Source organism: Cornus florida, unplaced genomic scaffold (assembly GCF_030987335.1).
Source record: "Cornus florida cultivar Cherokee Brave unplaced genomic scaffold, ASM3098733v1 CherokeeBrave_3.0.0_Hap2_Chr08, whole genome shotgun sequence".
Taxonomy (NCBI): domain Eukaryota; kingdom Viridiplantae; phylum Streptophyta; class Magnoliopsida; order Cornales; family Cornaceae; genus Cornus; species Cornus florida.
The window spans coordinates 47,467,641-47,495,399 of NW_026775578.1; the positions used below are offsets into that span (position 1 = coordinate 47,467,641).

The 27,759-nt window shown below is 35.7% G+C and overlaps 3 protein-coding genes across 4 annotated transcripts; all 3 read left to right on the plus strand.

Annotated features, from left to right (window-relative positions):
* The first annotated feature begins 5,314 nt into the window (after positions 1-5,314).
* Positions 5,315-6,351, plus strand: LOC132271620 (uncharacterized). Its single transcript, XM_059773065.1, has one exon. The coding sequence runs from the start codon at positions 5,455-5,457 to the stop codon at positions 6,163-6,165; it is 711 nt and encodes a 236-aa protein (XP_059629048.1). The 5' UTR covers positions 5,315-5,454; the 3' UTR covers positions 6,166-6,351.
* A 2,222-nt stretch (positions 6,352-8,573) lies between these two features.
* On the plus strand, positions 8,574-11,194 carry LOC132271619 (rust resistance kinase Lr10-like). Of its 2 annotated transcripts, none has more exons than XM_059773063.1 (4): positions 8,574-9,389; positions 9,675-9,703; positions 9,798-9,827; positions 9,922-11,194. In XM_059773063.1, exons 1-4 carry the CDS (start codon positions 8,707-8,709, stop codon positions 11,064-11,066), a joined length of 1,887 nt encoding a protein of 628 aa, XP_059629046.1. In that variant the 5' UTR covers positions 8,574-8,706; the 3' UTR covers positions 11,067-11,194. The 2 variants fall into 2 exon arrangements, with proteins under 2 accessions (XP_059629046.1, XP_059629047.1); XM_059773064.1 differs by having other exon boundaries at positions 8,574-9,374.
* An 8,792-nt stretch (positions 11,195-19,986) lies between these two features.
* LOC132268633 (uncharacterized) lies at positions 19,987-26,492 on the plus strand. The gene is made up of 2 exons (XM_059769456.1): positions 19,987-20,558; positions 26,291-26,492. The coding sequence occupies exons 1-2, from the start codon at positions 20,042-20,044 to the stop codon at positions 26,317-26,319; spliced, it is 546 nt and encodes a 181-aa protein (XP_059625439.1). The 5' UTR covers positions 19,987-20,041; the 3' UTR covers positions 26,320-26,492.
* The last annotated feature ends 1,267 nt before the right edge of the window (positions 26,493-27,759 follow it).

Below are 27,759 nucleotides of genomic sequence, written 5' to 3' on the forward strand. Positions count from 1 at the left end.
CAGCTCAATGGTTGCAGTCGGCCCAAATGGCTAGGAGACTAAGTCAACTACATCTGGTGTTTGTATTTTACCTAAATGGATATACATGAGTAATTTTGGATGTGGTTCCGTGTCATTGATCAAAGTTCATGTCAATCGAAGATTCATTAATACTGGTCATGCAAAGTAGATTGTTATTTCAACTTCAACAACTCAAGTTTGAAAAAAAAAGGAGTAGGAGGAGGAGGAATGGACCACACTTTAAAGGACTAGAGCATTCACAGAGTGTTCATGATTTACAAGCAACTCGGGTAAAGGGGTAATCCTAAAGTCAAGAGCATTTGGACAAGTGAGTCGCAAAGCCGAAGACGTTTAGCAATTGGCTCTTGGTAGAGTAAAGAGGGTGTGAGTTTGAGTCGGAGTTTATTGTACTTTGCTTTAACTATAGTGGACCATTACACTCGAGGTCGTGTGATAGTCTCCGAAGGTTTTTCTTCACATGGATGAATTTCTTTAGTTAGGGTTTCTTTGCTAAAATTCCGGTATGGTAAAATTAAAAATTTGGCAAAAATAAATAAAAGGACAAGTCGAACGTATCCACCCCGTTATTCCTTATGGAATATTTTTAAAATCAAAATCAATTTTTTTTTTTTCAAAAATCATAATGGATTATACTAATAAGGAATATGGATTTATTCAACCTTCATTTGATGGTGAGAATTATGTTTTTTGAAAACTTAACATGAAAGCGTTCTTAATGTCTCAAGGTAGGAATATTTGAACTACTGTTGAAAAACGTTGTGAGCCTCCAACTGTTACTACTATGAGAAGAATGAGTCTTTACAAAAAAAAGTTGAAACAAGTGGTGCCGATGAAAATAGCATAGTTTTAATTCTATATTTATATATGTTTTTCAAATTGAACTCACTCGAATTTCAAATTGCAGGACTGAAAAAGAAGCAAGAGATATTATTGAAGTTACCCACGAGGGTATAGATGATTTGAAAAAGTGGAAGATTGAGATTCAATATGATGTAAAATTGATTACGGAAGCCTATTTATCTTGTTTGGTTCAACCAAACGGGTATATTGATTGATTTTCTAGCCCGATCCCAAAGTGTACATTTTTTATCCAAAAGGAGAGTTGGTTTTTTTTTTTTTTTTTTTTTTTTTTTTTTTTTTTTTTTTTTTTTGTAAATGGCCCAATGAATAAGAGTCACCACTATGTACTCCACTTTTCAGCCAACTACCATCATTTAGGGCCTCAAATCGCGTTTTCATGTCGTATAGGAAGCCTGGTTAATATTTCAAAAATTTAGTTCATTGTATAAACAAAACTTTGATTGCTATCAAATTTTTAGATTTAGTAGTTTTATTCATTAGGATTCTTGTGCTATTTTTTTAAAATTTTGTAGAAAAACTTTATTTTTAGGCTTATTTTCGAAATTAGATATCCTTATGTTACAAATTTTCCTGTTGCAGTTGGTTTCCTTATGATTTAGGATTTTTTTTTTTCATTATAAATACATGTAATGCAGAGAGCGAAATCATTCATTCAATTATCGATACAATATCAGATTTTTCTGAATTTGATCTTTTGTTTTGTGAATTCAAAGTAGCATATCGTTCATTGTAAACAAACCTAACTATTGCTTACGTCACAATAAGTTTGAAAATATTAAGGATGAAATTTTTTCAGATTTTTATTTGAAACTTAATATAATTATTTTTGGTATTCGAAACTTAGGCAAGAAGATTAGTGATAAGACTGTCAATAAATTTTTTTTTTTGAAGTTTTTCAATATGAGGTTCAAAATTAAGGTTGAAACAATTCAAACAACTTTGAATACTGAGATTATGATGAGTTAGCAAGCCATCTAAGAAATTACAAGATGAAATATTATGAATTGTATATCAAAGATATGGTTCCAGGAAACATTCCTTTACATGACATTGATAGCCCAGCCAAAAGTGGTTTTTCTACTCACATGTGAAGTTGAAGATACATAAATCAAGTGGAATAATATTAAATGATATTTATGAAGAAAAAAAAAAAAGAAATAATATTAAATGTAGGACTAGCTATATGTACTCCATTCCTTCTATGAATTAGCTTTTGCCAATTAATTATTGATGGCTTATTAGCATGTTGGTTCTCTAGGCTGCAACAAAATTGGGTGCCCCTTTAATTAGACTAGGTAGGTAGTAGATAGTTGTGTGGTCCTTAATGCTCACAGTTGGGCCAATTTTTCCTATAAATTTTTTTATTATATATTTTTCAAATATTTTCATATATTTTTTTTGAATCTTTATAAATAAATGTATTTTTATTAGTTGCAGTTCCCATTCCACTAAAAAAAATGGATTTTTAGAATTTTCACAAAATTTCTCTTTCTAATAGTTAGTTATCTGCTTTATATGCATTTTTTAATTAGTTATTTTTTATTAATTACTACTAGATTAATGTCAACTGAATTATATTTTTATATATTTGTTTTTATTTTTGTAATTTCATTTATATTCACTACATACATGATACATTCTGCTTTTCTTATATTTCAAATATAATATGCTCCATCAAACCAAAATTCGTAGTTCTACATATTTTACTAATTTAACTCACTCACATCTTATTAAATATATGTGTTGGATGACTACAATCTATTATTTCTCTTCATGTCTAAATTATTTGGTTGTAATAATTTTACTCATATCATTTTTATATTATTAATTATAATTTTTAACCAAATAATATTGTATTATTAGTAAAATAGTGTTATAATCCATTTTTATAAACATTTAAAATGATTGAATATTTTCATTTTCCTAAATAATTTCTTTCCCTAAGTTGAATACGAAATTACTATTATACTATTAATGCATTTTAATTTGAAGGACCAACATCTAACTCTCAGGTGAACTTCTTGTTATTCATTTCAATGTGCAATTATTTTTTTAAAAAAAAATCTAAAAAAAGTATTGCATGTCAAGAAAGTTACTCAGAAATTGCGTGAATAATGTCAAGATCATGAACCTATTATACCTATTATAACATTGTGGGCAAGGAGCGGAGTTAGGATTGCAAAGTGGGAAGGATTAAAGATAAGAAAATTTGAAGATGAACACATGAAATATTAAACAATTTTCTTATAGAAGTGAAATATGGTAAGGGCATACCGTGTTCAATATGGTCTTAGTTCCATGTCCAAGCAACTATATCATGAAATGGATCATTTTTTACCAAAGACCTAATCCGAGAGGACCTAGAGACCTAATTTACTAAGTTTAGATCTCAACTTAAAATTAGGTATAAGAACATGTTTATTATCCACCATCAAAGTATCAATTGGAATTCGTTTTCCGCATAAAAATTAAATAAAATAAAAAAATTATTCAATTGAATCTTTAACATCCATTGAACTATTAATTGATAAAGGTACTCAGATTTTGAAATAAGATTGCCCATGTTCTAGGGAATATGAGTTTATATCCTAATTTGAAAGAAGAGTTGGATATTTCTTCACTTTCTAGCAGTTATAAACTTTTTGAATTGTGAATTGTAATTAACATAATTTATGCTCTTGGTTAAAGGGGGAAAAAAAATCAAAGATAAACATAGAAATAGTTTGAGGAAGAAGGATAGTAGGTAAATAGCCCAGAGAAACACAGGAACAATTGGGCTGATAGAAAGAGAAAAAGAGTAGTACTAAAAATTGATGAGATATGGACTGAGCTTATAGGAATAGTAGTACTAAATTTTTTGTTTTTAATTAGACTTGGGCTATAGCCCAGGTTAGCCCTTTAATAGTTTCGCCCCTGTAAGTCCGGGTGGCTAGAGTAATTTTGTACAAACCTTAACGGAGGTTGACCATATTTTTTCACGTAATTTCATTTATGAATAATTGGAACACATTTTAAAGGAGGTCAGAGTAATTTACCCATATATATACAAAAAAGTTATACTTTAGTAATACTCTCTTATCTTTAAAAAGCAAATGGGTGGGTGTGTATCTTGTCAATGTTTAAAAAAAAAAAAATTATAAAATGTACATTCTTGAGATGTTAAGGTCTGGACTCAGAAACATGAGGCGTGGGCTAAAAAAGCCCATATTATACCATATCTAACTAATAGCAATTAGTTACAAAAGGGTAGCCCAATGAATTAGGCCCATTAGGCCCAAGCCACTACTACTACATTTACAACCCATCTCGTGGGTTTATAATTCTATTTGTCCTCCTAGATTGTCCATTTATTACATCTAAAACTAGTAGGCCATGTTGTGTATCTGATGGAATAATAACCTTTCAATCTTTGCTTGTTGACTGATCTATCTTTCTAATTAGAAAGAAGTCAATTTGGCCTATATATGATCTACTTTTAAAATTATTAAATGTCCATTTCTCTTTTTAAATAGATGTTTTCAATTATAAGGTTATATGTCATTGCAAAATTTAACACTAACTTGTAAGACTTTGACAAAATATGAATGTAACACTAGTCTTTCATAAATCATTAAAAAAAAAAAAAAAAAAGGTTAGCGAAAATTGGTTTAACCTAGTTTTACTTGAAATAAACTAATTCGAAATTAGTTATTCCATTTTTATATAGCATGGCCCTATCAGTACTGTGAAAAGAGAGGATATCTACACATAGGTTTAGAGGAAAATATTGAATACCAGTTATTTTAGGTCCCGACCAATAGAATTTAATTTAATCTATATTAATTCCTATCTAACTAATAATTGATATTGAAAATTGATAAAACTCCTTTTCCTCTACTATGAAAAGAAGCCTCATTTTTATGAATAAATATCTTTTTCTTTTTAATTGATATGAAACATCTTCTTTCAAGAAATTATTTGTACTCAAGAGAAGTCGAACTTTATTTTTATATTTTTGAGTCATAGGACCAAATTATCACCTGCCCGAACGAAGAATTTAATATATAAATAAGCCTCCTTTCCATGAATTTTGCTCCACCATTCATAAATCACTTTTACACATTGAGAAGTCTTTCCTTACAAATTTTAAGAAAAGATGAATAATGCATCCTGAGTTATAATGTAAAACTTTATTTATTTATTTATTTTTATTTTAGTCAAACAAGAAGAAAATTAAAAGAAAAAGAAAAAAAATGCAATGTATTGTGGTTTGTTTGTTTCTTGCGACTTTTCTATAGCTGCCAATCTTTTTCATTCTCTTTCTTCTCACTTGTCATGACTAGGCCCACTATTAATTTTAAGTCATCCCCCTCATTTGTCTGATGAATGGCTTTGATTTTTCAAAGAACTTTATATTATTATAGCCACACAATAATAGAATATAATAATATTCCATCTTCTTTATCTTCATCTTCTTCGTCTTCATATTAATCCAACTCGCAATCAGTCTTTGATCTCATCCTTTCTCTGTCTCGGCCATATACAAATACCCACAAGCAAGAATTTACACACACACATTATATATATATATATATGTATATGATGTCAAGAGCATTTAGTAGTTTAGTTGGGCTTATGGCTCTTGTAGTTGCTCTTTTTCCTGAAGCTTATATTGCCCAAGAAATAGGAAAAAAACAGTGCTCCCTTTCTTGCGGAGACATTGGTAACATCAGCTACCCTTTTCACTTGAAAGACCATCCTCGTAGCTGCGGTGACGGTCACCACCAACTGGTTTGTGAGAACAATCGCACAACTCTGGACCTGTCTGGAGTCAAATACTATGTCCAAGAGATCTCTTATGAGAACCGAACAATTACTTTAGTGGATGTCGATATAAAAAACGATTACTGCTCCTTTCCTCGCAATTCGTTTCCATTGTCTAATATTTATTATGGTCTATACAGAGATTTCATATATTTTGTGAGTTGTCCAAACCCGGTGAATTCTTCAAACTACACAGATTTCTCTTCTTGTGCCAACAGCACCAGCATTTCTTCGTCCTCCAAACCAAACTCATCATCATATCTTGTTTCAACTGATTTAATGGAAATTCGTGACTCCTGTACCATCCTTGTTCAGTATCCGTCTCCATTCATCATTGATTCCTATTGGAACCTCACTCTTTCTGATATTCATCAAGAGTTGCTTCGAGGGTTTCAGCTTAGCTACTATGGCGGTTACAAATATCCATTATGGGAGAGTTATGTACTATGGAGGTATCTAATGCATGCCAAAGGTTGTTGATAGAAACACACACGATCACTCACACACACACACAGACACACACAAAAAGGGGCTATGTTTGGGAGCACATTGAAGAAATTTAGTTAAAATTTTGGACTAAATATTCTCAGATGCAAAATCCGAAGTGATCATGGCAGCTTACGTGTATATATAGCTAGCTTGCTTCTGCAGAAAATACTAACTTCACGTCATCCATGATTGTAAAGTGGGAGGAATTAAAGATAAGAAAATTTGAAGATGAACACATGAAATATTAAACAATTTTCTCGTAGAAGTAAGATATGATAAGGGCATACTGCGTTCAATATGGTCTTAGTTCCATGTTCAAGCAACTAAATCATGAAATGGATCATTTTTGACCGAAGATCTAATCCGAGAGGACTTAGAGACCTAATTTACCAAGTTTAGATCTCAACTTAAAATCAAGTAATAAGAATATGTTTGTTATCCACCATCAAAGTACCCATTGGAATTCGTTTTCCGCGTAAAAATAAAATAAAAAATTATTCAATTGAATCTATAATACCAATTGAACTATTAACTGATCAAAGTGCTCAGATTTTGAAATAAGACTGCCCATGTTCTAGGGAGTATGATTTTATGTCCTAATTTGAATGAAGAGTTAGATATTTCCTCACTTTCTAGCAGTTATAAACTCTTTAAATTGTGGTTTGTAATTAACATAATTTCTGCTCTTGTTTAAAGGTGGAAAAAATCAAAGATAAACATAGAAACAGTTCAAGGAAGAAGGATAGTAGCAGCATATAGCCTAGATAAACACAAGAATAGTTGGACTGAAAGAAAAAGGAAGAGTAATACTAAAAATTGATTAGATATAGATTGAGCTTATAGTAACATACTAACAGTAGTATTATTTATTTATTTATTTGATTAGACCTGGGCTATAGCCCAGGTTAGCCCATTAATACTTTTGCCACCTGGAAGTCCGGGTGGCTGGAGCAATTTTGTACAAACCTTGAGAGAGGTTGATCATATTTTTTCACATAATTTCATTTATGAATAATTTGGACACATTTTAAAGGAGGTTAAAGAAATTTACTCATATACATACAAAAAGTTGTAGTTTAGTGAAACTCTTTAATCTTTTAAAAGCAAATGGGTAGGTGCGTATGGTCAATGCTTAAAAAAAAAAAGAAAAAATTGTAAAATGTACATTCTTGAGATGTTAAGGCGTGGACTCATAAACATGAGACGTGGGCTAAAAATGCCCATATTGTGATCTAACTAATAGGAATTAGGCCCAAGCCAGTACTACTACATTTACATCCCACCTCTATTTGTCCTCCTAGATTGTCCATTTATTACATCTAAAACTAGTGGCCCATGTTGTGTCTCATTTGGCCTGATCTAATTTTAAAGTTATTAAATGTTCATCTCTCTTTTTAAATAGATATTTTCAATTATAAGGTCATATGCCATTGCAAAATGTAACACCAACTTGTTAGACTTTGACAAAATATGAATGCAACACTAGTCTTTCATAAATCATAATATTATAAAAGAAAAAAAGAAAAGTTAGCAAAAATTAGTTTAACCTAGTTTTACTTGAAATAAACTGATTCGAAATTAGTTATTCCATTTTTATATAGTATGGCCCTATCAGTATTATGAAAAGAGAGGATATCTACACATAGGTTTGGAGGAAAATATTGTATACCAATTATTTTAGGTCCCGACCAATAGAATTTAATTTAATCTATATTAATTCCTATCTAACTAATAATTGATATTAAAAATTGATAAAACTCCTTTTCCTCTACTATGAAAAGAAACCTCATTTTTATGAATATATATATTTTTCCTCTCTAGTTGATAGAACACACACTCTCTCAAAAAATTATTTGCACTTAAAAGAAGTCGAATTTTATTTCTAATATTTTTGAGTTATAGGGCTAAATTCTTATCTACCCAAACTTTTAGGATGAATTTAATATATAAACAATGGTGAACTAATATAAATAAGCCTCCTTTTTATGAATTTTGCTCCACCATTCATAATCACTTTTTACAGATTGAGAAGTCTTTTCTTACAAATTTGGTTTTTCAATACAAACCAAAAAGTGACCCTAGAATAAATAACCTGTGTTACAATGTCAAACTTTATTTCATTTCTTATTTTTATTTTAGTCAAACAAGAAGAAAAGTAAAAGAAAAAGAAAATAATGCAATGTATTGTGGTTTGTTTTTTTCTTGCGACTTTTCTATAGATGCCAACTGACAAACCCCTCAACCTTTTTCCTTTTATTTCTTCTCACTTGTCATGACTGGTAGGCCCACTATCAATTTTAAGTCATCACCTCATCTGTCTGATGAATGGCTTTGATTTTTCAAAAAACTTTATATTATTACAGCCGCACAATAATAGAATATAATAATATTCCATCTTCTTTATCTTCATCATCTTCATCTTCATATTAATCCAACTCGCAACCAGTCTTTGATCTCATCCTTTCTCTGTCTCAGCCATATACAAATACCCACAAGCAAGAATTTACACACACACATATTATATATATATATATGTATCTGATGTCAAGAGCATTTAGTAGTACTGTTGGGCTTATGGCTCTTGTAGTTGTTCTTTTTCCTGAAGCTTATATTGCCCAAGAAATAGGAGAAAAACAGTGCTCCCTTTCTTGCGGAGACATTGGTAACATCAGCTACCCTTTTCACTTGAAAGACCATCCTCGTAGCTGCGGTGACGGTCACCACCAACTGGTTTGTGAGAACAATCGCACAACTCTGGACCTGTCTGGAGTCAAATACTATGTCCAAGAGATCTCTTATGAGAACCGAACAATTACTTTAGTGGATGTCGATATAAAAAACGATTACTGCTCCTTTCCTCGCAATTCGTTTCCATTGTCTAATATTTATTATGGTCTATACAGAGATTCCATATATTTTGTGAGTTGTCCAAACCCGGTGAATTCTTCAAACTACACAGATTTCTCTTCTTGTGCCAACAGCACCAGCATTTCTTCGTCCTCCAAACCAAACTCATCATCATATCTTGTTTCAACTGATTTAATGGAAATTCGTGACTCCTGTACCATCCTTGTTCAGTATCCGTCTCCATTCATCATTGATTCCTATTGGAACCTCACTCTTTCTGATATTCATCAAGAGTTGCTTCGAGGGTTTCAACTTAGCTACTATGGCCGTTACAAATATCCATTATGGGTGAGGTATGTACTATGGAGGTATCTAATGCATGCCAAAGGTTGTTGATAGAAACACACATAATCACACACACACACACACACAAAAAAAGGGGGCTATGTTTGGGAGCACATTCGAAGAAATTTAGTCAAAATTTTGAACTAAATATTTTCGGATGCAAAATCCAAAATGTCAGATTCAGTGCTCTCAAATATAACAAAAATGTATTCTTATTTCTTAGTGATCATGGCAGCTTACGTGTATATCTAGCTAGCTTGCTTCTGCAGAAAATACTAACTTCACGTCATTCTATTGGCTGAATGCAGGTTATTGGAATTTGTTTTCCCTAATCTAAGTAAGGATATGCCATTCCATCAATTTCTTTTCTTTACTTGATTTTAATTTTCTTGTATACCTCATTTTGATATATTAATTTATTCGTTTATCAGAGCGACTAATCATCGCGGGAATCACGGCAGGTGAGTTAAAATAAAAAACCTAGTCTCTAGCTCTCTCACATGTTAATTAAAATTTTACTAATATCTAATCTCTCGATATCCATCTCTTTTTTAGGAGTGTACATCATATTAAGGATTTCAATTGGGTTGTTGTGCTTGATTATATTGTTGGCATATAGATTCCGACGAAGGCACTTGTCCATCGATGATACCATCGAAAATTTTCTCCAGAGTCAAAACAACTTCATGCCAATCAGGTACTCCTATTCAGATATAAAGCAGATGACCAAAAGTTTCAAGGATAAGTTAGGTCAAGGAGGATATGGCTCCGTGTTCAAAGGAAAGCTCCGAAGTGGTGATCTTGTAGCAGTAAAAGTATTGAACACGTCAAGAGGTAATGGGCAAGATTTCATCAGTGAAGTTGCCACAATCGGAAGGATTCATCATGTTAATGTGGTGCGAATGATTGGATTTTGTGCAGAGGGATCTAGAAGAGCCCTCGTGTATGACTTCATGCCTAATGGATCTCTTGATAAGTTCATCTTCTCACGAGAAGAAAATAATCTCTCCATCATCAGGTGGGATACAATGTATGAGATTGCGGTTGGAGTGGCTCGAGGGATTGAATACTTGCATCGAGGTTGTGCCATGCAAATTCTACATTTTGATATCAAGCCTCACAATATTCTTCTAGACGGACGCTTTGTAGCAAAAGTTTCAGACTTTGGCCTTGCAAAATTGTACCCCACAGATGATAGTATTGTCTCTCTCACTGCAGCAAGGGGAACACTTGGATATATTGCTCCGGAGTTGTTTTATAAGAACATTGGAGGTGTGTCATATAAAGCTGATGTTTATAGCTTTGGTATGCTGTTAATGGAAATGGTGGGGAAAAGGAAATATGAAAATGCACATGCAGAGCACGCAAGTGATCTATACTTCCCATTTTGGATTTATGACCATATCAATCAAGGAGAGGATTTAAATTTGGGAGATGTCAATGAAGAAGAAAAAGGTTGTGCGAGGAAGATGATCATAACTGCATTGTGGTGCATACAACTGAAGCCTGTGGATCGTCCCTCCATGAGCGAAGTCCTGCAAATGCTAGAAGGGGAGGAGGGGCTGCTGCAAATGCCTCCCAAGCCTTTCCTTTATTCCAATGTAATGTCAGTGGAGGATCAAGCAGATAACAACACAATAGGGTTATCAACTTCATCCCATGCTGTTATGAGCGTAACCATTGATGAGATGTTAAGGTAGGAGTGTGTACTTAATTACTCTGTTATTGATGCTTTGTAGACTTGGTTGCTTTTAAAATTAATCATGTCAAATTAATTAAAACGTATGTCAAGTGCACTCGTCTAAAGAAAAATAAAATAACTTTCGTACTCTCCATTGTTGTTGCTCAATTTTAGCTCTAATGGTGTAATTCAAATTAGGAGTGACAAGACCAAGCTAATCTTCACAACTTTTTATTATTTATTATTAATGAGTTTGGATAATTAGTGATGGAGCAAGAAAATAATTTGAGAGGAAACGTCATTGAATATACAAAATTTTCAAATTATCATTAAACCCTTTTTTTCTATCTGCGTTTTGCACTAAACCTTCGGTTTTTATTTTTATTTTATTTTATTTTTGCCAAACAAACCCCTTAACTATCTGAGAAGGGTGATTTAACTAACGGAAGTTATTAGCTGAAAGGGACATGTTTGGACATTGAGTTTTCTCATATATTTTTGTGACAAAAATGCCTCTGTACCTATTTTAATATACCCCACATATATATCTACTTCATTATCACTCTTAGCCGCAAATTCTCCACCATTGCTCAACTTCTTATATATATATATATATATATATATATATATATATATATATATATACCATTATAATATTATATATAATACGTATCATAATATAATGTTATATATAATATATACTATTAAATATTATTTATATTATATTTGCATTTCCATCCAGCCTTCAAACCTATATAAATCTGGGGTTTTTCCTTGAAATTTATTGCTATATATATATATATTTTGAGAATTATATTGTACATTTATTTCTTTGATTTTTATTGATTTTCATTTTATATAGATTTAATTGTTAAAGCAATTTATCTTCTACCACTATGAGAAATAATGCCTAATTTTTTTTTTTTTTTTCTTTTTATTTATTTATTTATTTATTTTTATATTTATTATTCATGCCTACATGTTTTTCTTTCTTTTTTTTTTTATTTATTATTTTTATTTTATTTTATGTATTTTAAAATAGTTTTTTCTATAAAAAATCTATTTCTTTCACGTGACTTTTGTAAACTTGACGATCATTATGATATTATTCTGGAATTGTCTAACCCATACTTTTACTAACAAAATAGATTTTTTTTGAATTAAATAAAATATTGCTTTCAAAACCTTATTTTTTATCTCCTCGACAGTCTAATAAAATGTTAACAAATTTTTTTTTTTAAAACAATAGAAGCGTTAATTTCTATGAACGATGTCGTTTAGGTTATTTAATAATAATAAAAAAAATCAATACGCACTCACAAAGTAGATTTTCAAATAGACCTAATAAGTATTTAAGTCAATTTCTATTTCAATTTCCTTTCGGTTAACGTCCGTTTTCAGTGGGGGGCACTTGAGCCCATCATAGGCAACCTGTCCCTACCTCAAAGGATTAAAATATAGGCATCGTTAAAAAACAAAAATCAAAATAAAATAAATTCACACGAAGGTTAGAGTACTCAACATCTTTGCTTCAAATTGAGCTCAGACACAAAATAACCATAATCTCTGATACAAGTCGTTGGGAATTAAATCCTCATTCATTCAAGCACATCGAAAGCATATCATCACATAAAATTACACAAGCATAAATTGTATCGATCCAAACCAGAGTGTCCAAAAAGCTATTCGGGTTTTAACCTGACCTGACACAACCCAGGGGTACTATGGTCACTTCATGTCATTATAATAGTTCTGGGGTCCCCAAGGGGCATGATGGTCATTTGGCATGGTCAAATATGGTTTAGAACCCAAAAAGGGTAAAACTATCATTATCTAGGGTCATTCAATGATTAAAGTGAAGTTTAGGGGTAAATATGTCATTGTACCAAAGTCTGGGGTCAAAGTGCAGTCCATTTATCCGATCAGATGGGGGCATATGATCAGATGGACATTCTAGTGAGGTTGCAAAGCTAAGTAACCATTTAACCGATCAGATGGAGGCATTTGACCGATCAGATGGCCTCATTTGATTGATCAGATGATAAACCCAGGAAAATCCACCTTTGTCAAGCCCATCTAACTGGTTGGGAGCATCTAACCGATCTGATCTAACTAGTTAGATGACCCCATCTAACCGATCAGATAGTGCCTAAATGTCATGTGATCAAATAGATCACTTCCTAGACCCGTCCAGTTTCATCCCAAACTCAAACAACATGAAAATATAGATACACCAACATCATACTTTGAATAATTGATATATACATCAATAAAATATGCTATTTATGCATCATTTAAAGATTGAAAAACATACATGTCGATTATATACAATCCCAAAGAGTTTGATTACAAAAGGAGGCCGACTTGGCCATAAGTACAATGTCTCAAATACAAATGAAAAATCCTAACAACATTTAAGTCCGTGGATGCAAGCTTTTTACCATATCATCTCTAGTTTTTTGAAAATGTTAAAGATAAGGGGTGAGCTTAACAACTCAGTAGAGAATGCCTAAAGCACTGGCTTTGGGCTCCCTTGAGTCGACAAGTAAAGAATGGGAAAAAGAGAAGTCGAGATCATACATGGAATGTCAAAAACCATAATCAATATAATTCGTTCGTAACACTTTTTTCACAAGACTAAACCTTGCGTATGAATGTAATGAACCGCTCTCATAGGAGACTGGCAACTGAATCCGGGCATACCTAATACCCCATCACACATAAGGAAGAAAACCAATCAAGATACCCATATGAAACTACGGACTCAACTCTAGGCGATCTCGCCACTAACCAACCATCTCGCATTATCAATGCCTATTGGAAGACACCTAGAAATCCCAATACTGAAACCTCACTTATACAATACCGCAATACCCATACAGACAAAACAAATCTGACACGCAACATCTACACGCCAAGTGCTAGAATACTATCCACAACGAGACTACCAAACATGAGCATCAATACTCATAACACTCAAACACTATGAATGATCACTGCCTTCCATACACCGCGTCCCGTTCTACTCAGAAACAATCTTCCTCAATTGGTAACTTCTATGCCATAAAATGACACCTCGACATCTAGTCCATCTCCACTATCCCAAGGGACACTGCCTCGAACACCGTACACATAAAACCTATGACATCGGTCAGAGCAACCTACTAACTCATCAGAAAATAAAGTGCCTAAATGGCAACACCGCCCTTACTAACCCCAAGTCGGGTAAAACAATCTTTACTAGCCTTGACAATTACATAATCCCATTACAGGCCAACTAGCAATCAATAAGCAGCCCATACATTCAGATCCCCGTTCGGACCACACCTTAAACTGTTTTATTCATTAGCACAAAATCAATCACGTCTTAACACCTTTATTACCATTTGATCGGTTGAGTCGATTACAATTATAAATCAACCTTCGCAATAGCACGAATCATTGTAAAATAGGGCTATTGGTCGGGTAAGTCGAACCACTGGGACTGCGCTAATCTATGGCAACCTAAGTGTCTAGAGTCTTTTTAGAATGATAGGGGTATTCATAGAGGATTTGTTGATTGTCATTTAAGCTATGAAATTAAGGTGCATAAATTAAAAGCTTGCAAGAATTTAAAGGAGATGAAATACAAGTAAAGAAGAATAGGGAAGTGAATCCGCCTCCATCCCTATACACATGCTAGATTAGAGCTAAATTGGGGGAAAAACAATATATATTATGGTCATGATACATAGCAACACTTGGTTGCTATAATATCCTCAAGAAGTTCATTAAATCTGAAGCAAGCATGATCCATCAAACGTTAACATGTTTAGACTACCTAACTAATGTGTAGCTTAACCACATTTTACTTGAATGAAAGACTATCAAGCCCTAGATAAAATGATGAAGCACATGAAGGTAAGAAATAAGCATAAATCATCAAAGGTTTCACCTAAGCAATGATCTATCAAAGTCCTTATCAACATGCCATTAAACCATTTCATAACCTTGTCTCCATTCTCACCATGAAAACTCAAGCAATATGATTAATATAAGACATCATTTAAAGCAAGATAATCAACTTACAGAAATCATCCATACATATATCAATATTCATTACAAGAAATGAAGTGCTCTTGGTTATGAAAAAACCATAGAATATACATTTTAATCCCCAAAATATAGCCTAAATTAGAACATGCTTACAAGGGAGGGGCCTCATCACCTCCCTAGATGGAGGTTTAGTTACCCATGGGAGCTTTAGAAGAAGGAAGAAGCTTGGATGCAACCTCCATTTTTGAGCTCCTTTGTTGTAGCTTCAAGAACTCTCCCTTCTCCTCCTCTTTCTCTCTCCAAAAATCTTGCAAAATGAGATATGATCTTGTTATGTGTGGTCCTCCTCCTTTGTAGACATTCCTCTCTACCAAACAAGGCTCAAAAACCCTACCAAAAGACATCTCCAACCAACCCATAAAGATGGAAATCAGAAATGAGGGAAACAAGGTGCAAGTGGGCTGAAATGATGGTTCCCGAAGAGTAGTCTGCCCATAGTTTGAGCACTTGAACTAAGCACTTCGAGCGCTCGAAGTTGGACCAGTATGCTCCTTCCTCTTGACCTGCTTTGCACTACTTTGGTAGAATAGCCATAACTTTCTGCTCTGAACTCCAAATGATGAACCGTTTGAAGATTTGGAAAGCTAATTCCATGCTCTAAATATGTCATTTTTTAATGGAAGTCCAGTTCTCGAGTTTGATAGGTCAAAAATGGCGAGCAAAGTCAGATTCCACTGTTGCCAGAACTTTAGCCTTGAGCACATTGCTATTCAAAGATTGAATAAAACACCATTTTTGCTCCTTTTTGGCCAATGAACCTGAAAATATATAAAAACGTGCAAATGAAGATAATTTATAAAGAATAATCAAATAATGGATTTAACTAATGCAGCTAAAGGCGCTTGAATATGCAATATTCGGCGCTTATCACCATTCCTCTCGAATGACAACTCAAACCTTATCCCACCGGATCAATAAGCTACTACCAAGCGATCTCCCCTTAAACATCCATAGGATGCTAAAAATATAGTTCTAGGTATACCTCACTCTCGACATTCCTTACAACAACCACTAACTTGTCACGAGAAGAGCAATCTCTATGCAATAATGCCATGCCACCAAATCCCGAAAAAGGAGGATGCTCACTATAATTTGAGTGCTCAACATAACACAGTCTACCAAGGTCAACCGCAAAATAAAAACCAGTCTCTGCCATCTAACCGGTCACTTGAATCATCCTTCACAAGATAACTTATGCACAAGTAAAAAAACTTCATGCCCTTGAGGCAATCATCATTACCTTTTCTCTTCACCGTTCTTTAAAACACCTTTGGCCCTAGTGATGTAATACCCCGTAATTTTAAAGAATGTATTTAAATTAATTTTGTGTTAGGTTAATTAATTTTATTTATTTGTGCATACTACATTATTTTATTAAATTCATTTAATTGTGCATGTAAATTAATTGTGTATGTTAAAATAGTAAATTTATTCATTTAATTGTGCATGTATTATTTTAATTACTTTTATTTGTTGATTATGTTTAATTAAGCAATATTAGTTAATTAGAGTATTATATTTGTGTTATAAAGTATTATGATAATATAATATATTATTTTGTAATAACAATAATAATAATTATATTAGTTTAATAATAATAATAATAAGAATATAATAATAATAATAATAAAAGTTTATTAATAATAATATTAGTAATAATAATAATAATAGTTATAATAAATCAATGTAATGATGGAAAATTAAATACTAGGATAGAATTTCATTTACTATGGTAGAATGGTGGATCAAATATCTTGATTAAAGATAGCATTGTCTTAAAGCCATATAGGTAGGAATATGAGAAATGGGTGAGAAGTTATTATAAATTAGATATTTGTAATATTTATATTATATATTTTGTGTATAAATTAACTAGCTTGCCTTAGAAAAAAATAAAAGGGAGTTAGAAGCAAAGTATAAATTCTAGAGAGCTATTTTATAAGAGTGAAAGGAAAAGAGAAAGAGAAAGAAGCTTGGACCGGTGTAGGCAATTTTACCCGACTACGCGCAGACCGGCGGATTTATTTTAAATCCAAAAAGGCAAGTTATTATCTACTTTTCCCCTTTGAATTAATAAATTAATTGTTTAGCTTATTTTTATGCATAGAGCCAAGGTTTGGAGGTTAATAAATTATTAATTTTATTTTATTAAATTAATGGAATTTTAATTATATAGGATGGTATATATTTATTTAATGTCCTATGAAATTAATAATGGCTAAAAATAATTAAATAAGACTTTAGGGATTTTTCTAGAATTTTCTAGATTTTTCCGGGCATTTTCTGCAATTTCCGGCGACCTTCCGGCGAGTTTTCCGGTCGCCGGCAGTGGGGGAGACGACCGGAGTGATCCGGTGCGACGCGGCACACCATAGGAGGGTGTACGCGCGCATCCTGGCCATTAGTGGAGTCTGATTGATCCGGTGCATCGCGGTCCATGATACCGCGGTACACCCGGATCTGTGGGCGTTGGATGGAGGGAAGATAGGGTGAGATGATTCGGTGTGACGCGAGTACGGAATCCGGATGCAGCCAACCAACCAGGAAGTGACACGTCAGCAAGGCACCCTTAGTGCGCGCGTGGCAGCGCGTGCGCGCGCGTGGGAGCGCGTGGCTGATGCCAGACGCGCGTGGAGGCGCGTGGGAGAGTGGGGAAGGTTGGGCTGCGCGTGGGGAGGCTCTGGGAGGCGCGTGAGGGCGCGTGTGGGGTCCCTACAGCTGCTGGAAATTACCAGAATACCCTTAGGGCCTGTTTTGTAAATTCCAGAACCTTAAACTTGGATTTTTAGGTACTGTGTTGGTAATTACGGGTTTAACGGGCCACGAAATTATTATTTTAACACTCGTTACTTATTCTTATGGCCGATTAATCTTTTCTAAGCATTTATTGGCTCGTTCGCAGTACGGATACTAATGTGATTTATTTAACGACATTGTTAAATATAAATAGTGTTATTATCGTATTTAATGGTATCAAACATTACTGTTAAATTAAATAAGGCCATGGTTTTAGTCAGATAAATTATCCATGATATCTTATAGGATGTTTATACTGTTAATTGATATATAAACCATGATTATTATGCTGTGTGCATTTCAGGAAATAAATGGACTGTTTAATTATGTCGCATTTATATTATATGGATGTGTTGCCATATAGAACCATATGAGCTGGCTAATAAGTTTAGACTCATTTATACCTTATGCATTCGTTGCGATAGACAGATGTGTGGCTGTCGGGGTATGTGGTTTAATATTATTGGCATGTGTTGCCTAATTGACATTCTCGGTACATTTATTAATATTGTTGGCATGTGTTGCCTAATTTATATGCTCAGTATATTCATCAGTACTTTGCGAGGTGTTATCACTGTGTAGTTCGTTATAGTCTGTGTTGTCAGTACCGTACACCATGTATAATAGCTGATTTCCCGGGTAGGGAAAGGCGACACTTGACCACCTAGTGTGAGTCTAAGTGATCACCGTCTATTCTGGTTGAGGTCATGTTATACATCGGATAGTTCCCGTAGGATGTATACAGATATAGTACTCATCCGATTCATAATGATTAATTTATTTGATTCTCTGATTTGGGTCATAGTAGAGAGGACTTGCTCGTGGGGTTGACCCACCATTGTTGTTATTTCAGGATACGGTCAGTATCCGTTTCAAGGCTGAGGTTAGCAGTGTGGGACCATCATCCGAACTCATCTACTCCTACGATCCAGTGCAGGGTAGAAGTTTTATGTAGTATTTCAGTTTCAGTTTTTATTTACTTTTGACGTTGAACTCTCAGGGTTATATTTAGGGATCCCTGACGTAGGATTTCCAAGTTGTAATGAAGTACTGTATTAAATAAAGGATGGATGGATGTTGTATTATTTAGTGTTCCTTTCCGGTCTAAATTCTTTTATTATCATCATTTTGTATTCCATGCTTGTATATTGCCAATTGTTTTTGATATCCCTCGTTTTTCGTGTATAAGCCTGATCAACTTATGCGTGGAAAATGTGGGGGTGTTACAGTTGGTATCAGAGCATTCCAGGTTCGAGTGTCTTAGGGATCTGTGATTACTATACTTCCGCGTTGTGTATTCTGATAATTAGAGCCTAAGTATTAGGGTTCTTTGTATTCTTTTAGTCGGTCCATTATAATGTACTGACGTTAGATTTTTCTGAATTTAATAGAAGGATGTCTCGGCGTGGGACAAGGAATGCGAACCGTCATCGCAGTATTTCCCCAACTCAAAATGAGAATCAGGAATTTTCTCCTCAAGTTGCTGATATCATTGCACGAGCGGTGGCAGCAGGAGTAGCATCTGCTCTACGAAACCAACAACCTCCTCCGATAGTACCTGTTCCTGAACCAGTGGCACAGCCAATGTCATGGGACAAAGTTCGTCACTCGTTCATCCGGGGAAATCCACCAACGTTTGCGGGGTCCACAGATGTCCTGTTAGCATATCAGTGGAAACAGGAGAGCGAGCGTCATCTTCGGATGGTAATCTGTACCGAAGTGCAGAAACAGATGCTAGCTACGTTTATGTTGATAGGCAATGCATTGCAGTGGTGGGAGTCTATTACTACTGTCGATGAGAGGACCAGACTGACATATGCTGAATTTCAGACTCGCTTTGACGGCAAGTATTTTCCTATGTCAGTAAGATCAGCGATGAAGACCGAATTTCTGGATCTGCAACAGGAAGATCTGACTGTGGCTGAGTATGAACAGAAGTTCATAAATTTGTCATTATTTGCACCAGAGGAGGTCAATACGGAAGAAAAGAAGAGAGACCGCTTTGTGAAGGGGTTAATATGGCCGATTAAAGTGGTGATCTTAGGTAGTCCGGCATATACTACTTATATCCAGGTGGTTAATGCCGCCTTACAGCACTGCCAGATGAGGAGTGATTACCGGAAGTCCAAGGGAGATAAACGGACTAACCGAGACTACCAGACAGTGGAGAAAGGAAGCAGCAGTGGTGCCAAGTCCAATGATCGGGGCAGATTTCAAGGACATCAACCTTGGAAGAAAAACAAAGGAAACCTAGATGTGCAGAGGGATGGAGTCCCTAATCAGGGTAGACAAGGTGGGATACCTCAGACCGGACAGGAACAGTGGTCGGGAAGTCAACAGAGGAGGCAGGCAGGTCCTTTTACGGGACGTTGTTATCACTGTAGAGAGATTGGGCATCCGGCCAAGATGTGTCCCAAAGCTAAACAGGGACAGTATGGGCAGCCGAGACCTAATCAGCCGTTACCTCTACCGGCCCCACCGATGCCACGTGGGCAAGTTCAGAATTTTCCGGCACTTCCAGCACCACCATTTCCTCTGGGACAACCTCCACAGCAGTTGCATCATGGCAGAGTTTATAACTTCATGCCACATAATGCGCAGGCTCCTCAGGTTATTGAGGGTATGTTTTCTATACATGGTAGAACTGCTCGTATACTATTTGACACTGGTGCATCACATTCTTTTGTGTCTAGATCTTTTGTTATCTTATCTGGTATGACGACTCAGTTATGTGACCAACCTCTTAATATTTATACACCATTGGGAGTTGGCGCAATTTTACGAGAGTATAGCGGTGATATCCTTATAGATATGGGCCGGCTTCGATTTCTTGCAAATTTGTTAGTGTTAGATATGCATTCGTATGATGTTATACTTGGGATGGACTGGTTATCTCAGTACCATGCTCAGGTTAACTGTTACGAAAAGTCTATTGTATTTTCCATACCAGGACAGGAGATGTATCTTCTTGTTATACCACAACCTGATAGAGGGCCTAGCACTTATTTATTCGTTCTTGAGGAGGACTCACAGGAAGCGACTGCGGTATCTCTTGACAGCATCCCGGTAGTACAGGAATTCCAGGATGTATTCCAGGAAATTCCAGGCTTGCCACCGAGTCGAGAGATAGATTTCGTTATTGATTTAGCTCCAGGCACTACGCCTATTGCTAAGGCGCCGTACCGAATGGCACCAGTGGAGATGCGAGAGTTGAAAGATCAAATTCAACAGTTGCTCAGCCAGGGATTTATTCGCAGGAGTACTTCACCATGGGGAGCACCAGTACTGTTTGTAAAGAAGAAGGATGGATCTCTTCGTCTTTGTATTGATTACAGAGAACTGAACAAGGTCACTATTCGCAACAAGTACCCGTTGCCCAGAATTGATGACCTGTTTGATCAGTTGAAGGGAGCTACTTACTTCTCAAAGATCGATTTGAGGTCTGGTTATCATCAGCTACGGGTCAGAGAACAAGATGTTCCAAAGACAGCATTTCTCACGAGGTACGGATCTTATGAGTTTCGTGTTATGCCTTTCGGTTTAACGAACGCTCCAGCTGTCTTTATGGACTTGATGAATAGAGTATTCAGAGAATACTTAGATCAGTTTGTCATTGTTTTCATTGATGATATTCTGGTTTACTCCAAGTCGGAGAAGGACCATGCCAGACATTTACGCACAGTATTGCAGACACTTCGAGAACATCAGTTGTTTGCGAAGTTTGAGAAGTGTGAATTTTGGCAGAAAGAGGTCAAATTTCTGGGACATGTAGTGTCAGAAGAAGGGTTAGCAGTAGATCCAGCCAAGGTTGCGGCCGTTATGGAGTGGGGACAGCCTACCTCACCGACAGAGATTCGCAGTTTTCTGGGATTAGCGGGGTATTATCGCCGGTTCATCCAGGGATTTTCCAAAATTGCGGGTCCACTTACTCATCTGACTAAGAAGAATGTACCATTTGTATGGGATGATTCTTGTCAGACTGCTTTTGCTGAATTGAAGAGTAAGTTAACTTCTGCACCTGTCTTAGCCACACCTCAGAGTGGAATCGAGTATTTAGTATTTACCGACGCTTCTCTGAAGGGTTTGGGTTGTGTGTTGATGCAAGAAGAGCGACCAGTTTCTTATGGGTCTAGGAAGCTTAAGCCTCATGAGCTTAATTACCCGACTCACGACCTAGAGCTCGCCGCAGTGGTTTTTGCCTTGCGTATTTGGAGACATTATCTTTTGGGGGAGACTTTTCGATTGTTTAGCGATCATAAGAGTCTACAGTATTTGTTCACACAGAGGGAACTGAATATGAGACAGCGCAGATGGTTGGAATTCGTGAAAGACTATCACTTCTCTATTCAGTATCATCCAGGGAAAGCGAATGTTGTAGCAGACGCACTCAGCCGCCGACCATATGTCAGCCTTTCAGCTTTGTTTACAACAGAGTGGGATGCTTTGAAGACTGTTGATGAGTTAGCAGACGCTTTTATGGCATGTGTGGTAGTAACTCCTTCTATCATTCATCAGGTCATTCAAGCGCAACTCTCAGATCAACAGTGTATTGATCGGGTTTCGGAGTTAGCCTCCGGAGATGTTCCTTTTTATTCTATAGGGACTGATGGAGGATTGAGGTACAAGGGACGTTTAATTGTGCCTTCAGCTGATAATTTGAGAAATGTTGTGATGAGAGAGACACACACTTCTCAGTTCTCTGTACATCCAGGGGGAGACAAGATGTATCAGGACATGAAACGCCAGTTTTGGTGGGCCGGCATGAAAAGAGATATAGCTATCTTTGTCTCTAAATGTAGCACCTGTCAGATGATTAAAATTGATCATCAGAGACCGCCAGGATCGTTACAGCCACTTCCCATACCAGAGTGGAAATGGGAGAGTATTTCCATGGACTTCATAGAGGGATTACCTACTTCACAGCATAATCACAACTCTATTTGGGTCATTGTTGATAGATTGACCAAGTCCGCTCACTTTCTGCCTGTTCGGTCAAACTTTACGTCAGAACAGTATGCTAAGCTGTATATTGCAGAAATGGTGAAACTTCATGGTGTACCATTGTCCATCGTATCAGATAGAGATCCGAAGTTTGTATCAGGATTTTGGAGGAGCTTTCAGCAGGCTTTGGGTACAGAACTATATCTTAGCACTGCTTATCATCCTCAAACAGATGGACAGACTGAGCGAGTTAATCAGATTTTAGAAGACATGTTGCGGGCATGTGTTCTTGATTTTAAGGGCAATTGGGAGGAATATTTGCCGCTTTCAGAGTTTGCTTATAACAATAGTTATCAGAAAACTATTGGTATGGCACCATTTGAGGCTTTGTACGGTAGACCGTGTAGGTCTCCTGTCTGTTGGCTTGGAGTTGGTGAGAACAGCTTTTTGGGTCCTGAATTTATTAAGGACACGTCAGAAAAGATCGTTATTATTAGGGATCGGATGCGTACAGCTCAAAGCAGACAGAAAAGTTATGCTGACCGTCGAACTCGTGCTTTGGAGTTTAAGGTTGGTGATCAGGTTTTGCTTAAGGTTTCTCCTATGAAGGGAGTAATGCGGTTTGGGTCAAAGGGTAAGTTATCGCCTCGTTTTGTGGGTCCTTTTATGATTACAGATCGGATTGGGGCAGTAGCTTATCGTCTGGCTCTACCAGATAATCTTCATAGGGTACATAATGTTTTTCATGTATCTATGCTGCGAAAATTTCTACGGGATGAAGATCGATACCAACACATTGATGTGGGTGAGATTGAGTTGCAACCCGATGCAACCTATTTGGAACAACCTTACTGTATTCTCGATCGTAGGAATCAGATACTGCGCACGAAGACTATTCCATTAGTACGTGTACAGTGGAGCCATCATAGTGCTACAGAGTCTACTTGGGAACGGGAAGATATTATCCGGGCCAAGTATCCAGAACTTTTTAAGACAGGTATGTAGTGAATTTCGGGGACGAAATTCCTTTATTAGGGGGGGAGAATGTAATACCCCGTAATTTTAAAGAATGTATTTAAATTAATTTTGTGTTAGGTTAATTAATTTTATTTATTTGTGCATACTACATTATTTTATTAAATTCATTTAATTGTGCATGTAAATTAATTGTGTATGTTAAAATAGTAAATTTATTCATTTAATTGTGCATGTATTATTTTAATTACTTTTATTTGTTGATTATGTTTAATTAAGCAATATTAGTTAATTAGAGTATTATATTTGTGTTATAAAGTATTATGATAATATAATATATTATTTTGTAATAACAATAATAATAATTATATTAGTTTAATAATAATAATAATAAGAATATAATAATAATAATAATAAAAGTTTATTAATAATAATATTAGTAATAATAATAATAATAGTTATAATAAATCAATGTAATGATGGAAAATTAAATACTAGGATAGAATTTCATTTACTATGGTAGAATGGTGGATCAAATATCTTGATTAAAGATAGCATTGTCTTAAAGCCATATAGGTAGGAATATGAGAAATGGGTGAGAAGTTATTATAAATTAGATATTTGTAATATTTATATTATATATTTTGTGTATAAATTAACTAGCTTGCCTTAGAAAAAAATAAAAGGGAGTTAGAAGCAAAGTATAAATTCTAGAGAGCTATTTTATAAGAGTGAAAGGAAAAGAGAAAGAGAAAGAAGCTTGGACCGGTGTAGGCAATTTTACCCGACTACGCGCAGACCGGCGGATTTATTTTAAATCCAAAAAGGCAAGTTATTATCTACTTTTCCCCTTTGAATTAATAAATTAATTGTTTAGCTTATTTTTATGCATAGAGCCAAGGTTTGGAGGTTAATAAATTATTAATTTTATTTTATTAAATTAATGGAATTTTAATTATATAGGATGGTATATATTTATTTAATGTCCTATGAAATTAATAATGGCTAAAAATAATTAAATAAGACTTTAGGGATTTTTCTAGAATTTTCTAGATTTTTCCGGGCATTTTCTGCAATTTCCGGCGACCTTCCGGCGAGTTTTCCGGTCGCCGGCAGTGGGGGAGACGACCGGAGTGATCCGGTGCGACGCGGCACACCATAGGAGGGTGTACGCGCGCATCCTGGCCATTAGTGGAGTCTGATTGATCCGGTGCATCGCGGTCCATGATACCGCGGTACACCCGGATCTGTGGGCGTTGGATGGAGGGAAGATAGGGTGAGATGATTCGGTGTGACGCGAGTACGGAATCCGGATGCAGCCAACCAACCAGGAAGTGACACGTCAGCAAGGCACCCTTAGTGCGCGCGTGGCAGCGCGTGCGCGCGCGTGGGAGCGCGTGGCTGATGCCAGACGCGCGTGGAGGCGCGTGGGAGAGTGGGGAAGGTTGGGCTGCGCGTGGGGAGGCTCTGGGAGGCGCGTGAGGGCGCGTGTGGGGTCCCTACAGCTGCTGGAAATTACCAGAATACCCTTAGGGCCTGTTTTGTAAATTCCAGAACCTTAAACTTGGATTTTTAGGTACTGTGTTGGTAATTACGGGTTTAACGGGCCACGAAATTATTATTTTAACACTCGTTACTTATTCTTATGGCCGATTAATCTTTTCTAAGCATTTATTGGCTCGTTCGCAGTACGGATACTAATGTGATTTATTTAACGACATTGTTAAATATAAATAGTGTTATTATCGTATTTAATGGTATCAAACATTACTGTTAAATTAAATAAGGCCATGGTTTTAGTCAGATAAATTATCCATGATATCTTATAGGATGTTTATACTGTTAATTGATATATAAACCATGATTATTATGCTGTGTGCATTTCAGGAAATAAATGGACTGTTTAATTATGTCGCATTTATATTATATGGATGTGTTGCCATATAGAACCATATGAGCTGGCTAATAAGTTTAGACTCATTTATACCTTATGCATTCGTTGCGATAGACAGATGTGTGGCTGTCGGGGTATGTGGTTTAATATTATTGGCATGTGTTGCCTAATTGACATTCTCGGTACATTTATTAATATTGTTGGCATGTGTTGCCTAATTTATATGCTCAGTATATTCATCAGTACTTTGCGAGGTGTTATCACTGTGTAGTTCGTTATAGTCTGTGTTGTCAGTACCGTACACCATGTATAATAGCTGATTTCCCGGGTAGGGAAAGGCGACACTTGACCACCTAGTGTGAGTCTAAGTGATCACCGTCTATTCTGGTTGAGGTCATGTTATACATCGGATAGTTCCCGTAGGATGTATACAGATATAGTACTCATCCGATTCATAATGATTAATTTATTTGATTCTCTGATTTGGGTCATAGTAGAGAGGACTTGCTCGTGGGGTTGACCCACCATTGTTGTTATTTCAGGATACGGTCAGTATCCGTTTCAAGGCTGAGGTTAGCAGTGTGGGACCATCATCCGAACTCATCTACTCCTACGATCCAGTGCAGGGTAGAAGTTTTATGTAGTATTTCAGTTTCAGTTTTTATTTACTTTTGACGTTGAACTCTCAGGGTTATATTTAGGGATCCCTGACGTAGGATTTCCAAGTTGTAATGAAGTACTGTATTAAATAAAGGATGGATGGATGTTGTATTATTTAGTGTTCCTTTCCGGTCTAAATTCTTTTATTATCATCATTTTGTATTCCATGCTTGTATATTGCCAATTGTTTTTGATATCCCTCGTTTTTCGTGTATAAGCCTGATCAACTTATGCGTGGAAAATGTGGGGGTGTTACAAGTGAAATATCAAATGGGGCTACCTGCTAAACCTACGAGATCATCCTAGTCCCAAATCACTCGAGTCAATAATATATCCTTTTGGATCCTCAACCATTAGTACTACCTTCCGATACTCCAAACACTTCCGGAATACAACTCCAGTTCACAACTTTATAACTCTAAAACACGATCTACATGGTAACATAGTACTTACCATCCATTATCTCATTCATAAACAACCAGACACTTCAACAACCACATACTACTTGCCTTATCGTGCAATTCTACACTATCTAGCTAAAACTGACTTCTAAACCTAACCTCGAGACTCACTCGATAACCGCACCATACAATCAACTCACCGAGAGTCAAAATATCTTTAACGCATCCCTGTAGTTTCCTGAAATGGAAACCACCCCTCAACCAATCAGTTTTTAGAACAAACTCTTGCAAGATTGCCAAGGATCACATCTACTAGTTGGTCATCCGTTACTGGCATGACTCTATCCAATAACTACGTCAACCTATACTTACTGGATCAAACAAGTTCCTTTAACAACCATACTTAACACTCCTCATCAGGATGTATTAAGGCATATAAACCATACGTCCACAACCTCTACATCATACTTGTGACTTCATCGATCTTTATAACGTCTACCATAAATCGGTTCGAAGAGAACCGTCATACTAAGTTGTGATCTAAATCACAGGCATCGAATCATTAAAATCACAAGTCCCGTACAAAAGTCTCACATCATAACCTGACATCCACGGTTATAAGACCCCATACGCTAACACATGAAGCTCATACACATCACCCTAGACACCGTACTATGCGCCATGTAATCATTCTAAAGTAGTGCCCTTAGCACCACACTATGAAAATAATGAGAAAATTTGAAATAACCATGCATCAAATAGCTCAATCCACGAGCTAGAAACCCACGTCATTCGTTCAATAAGAACCATCACCCAAACAAACTTTAGAGTAACCGAGCTCGCCGCCTATTCAGGTCATAACCCATATAGCAAATTACGTCGTACCGAGTACCCTGCCATACTAGTGACTATATCATACTCGTCCACCTACTCTTATACATGTATACATA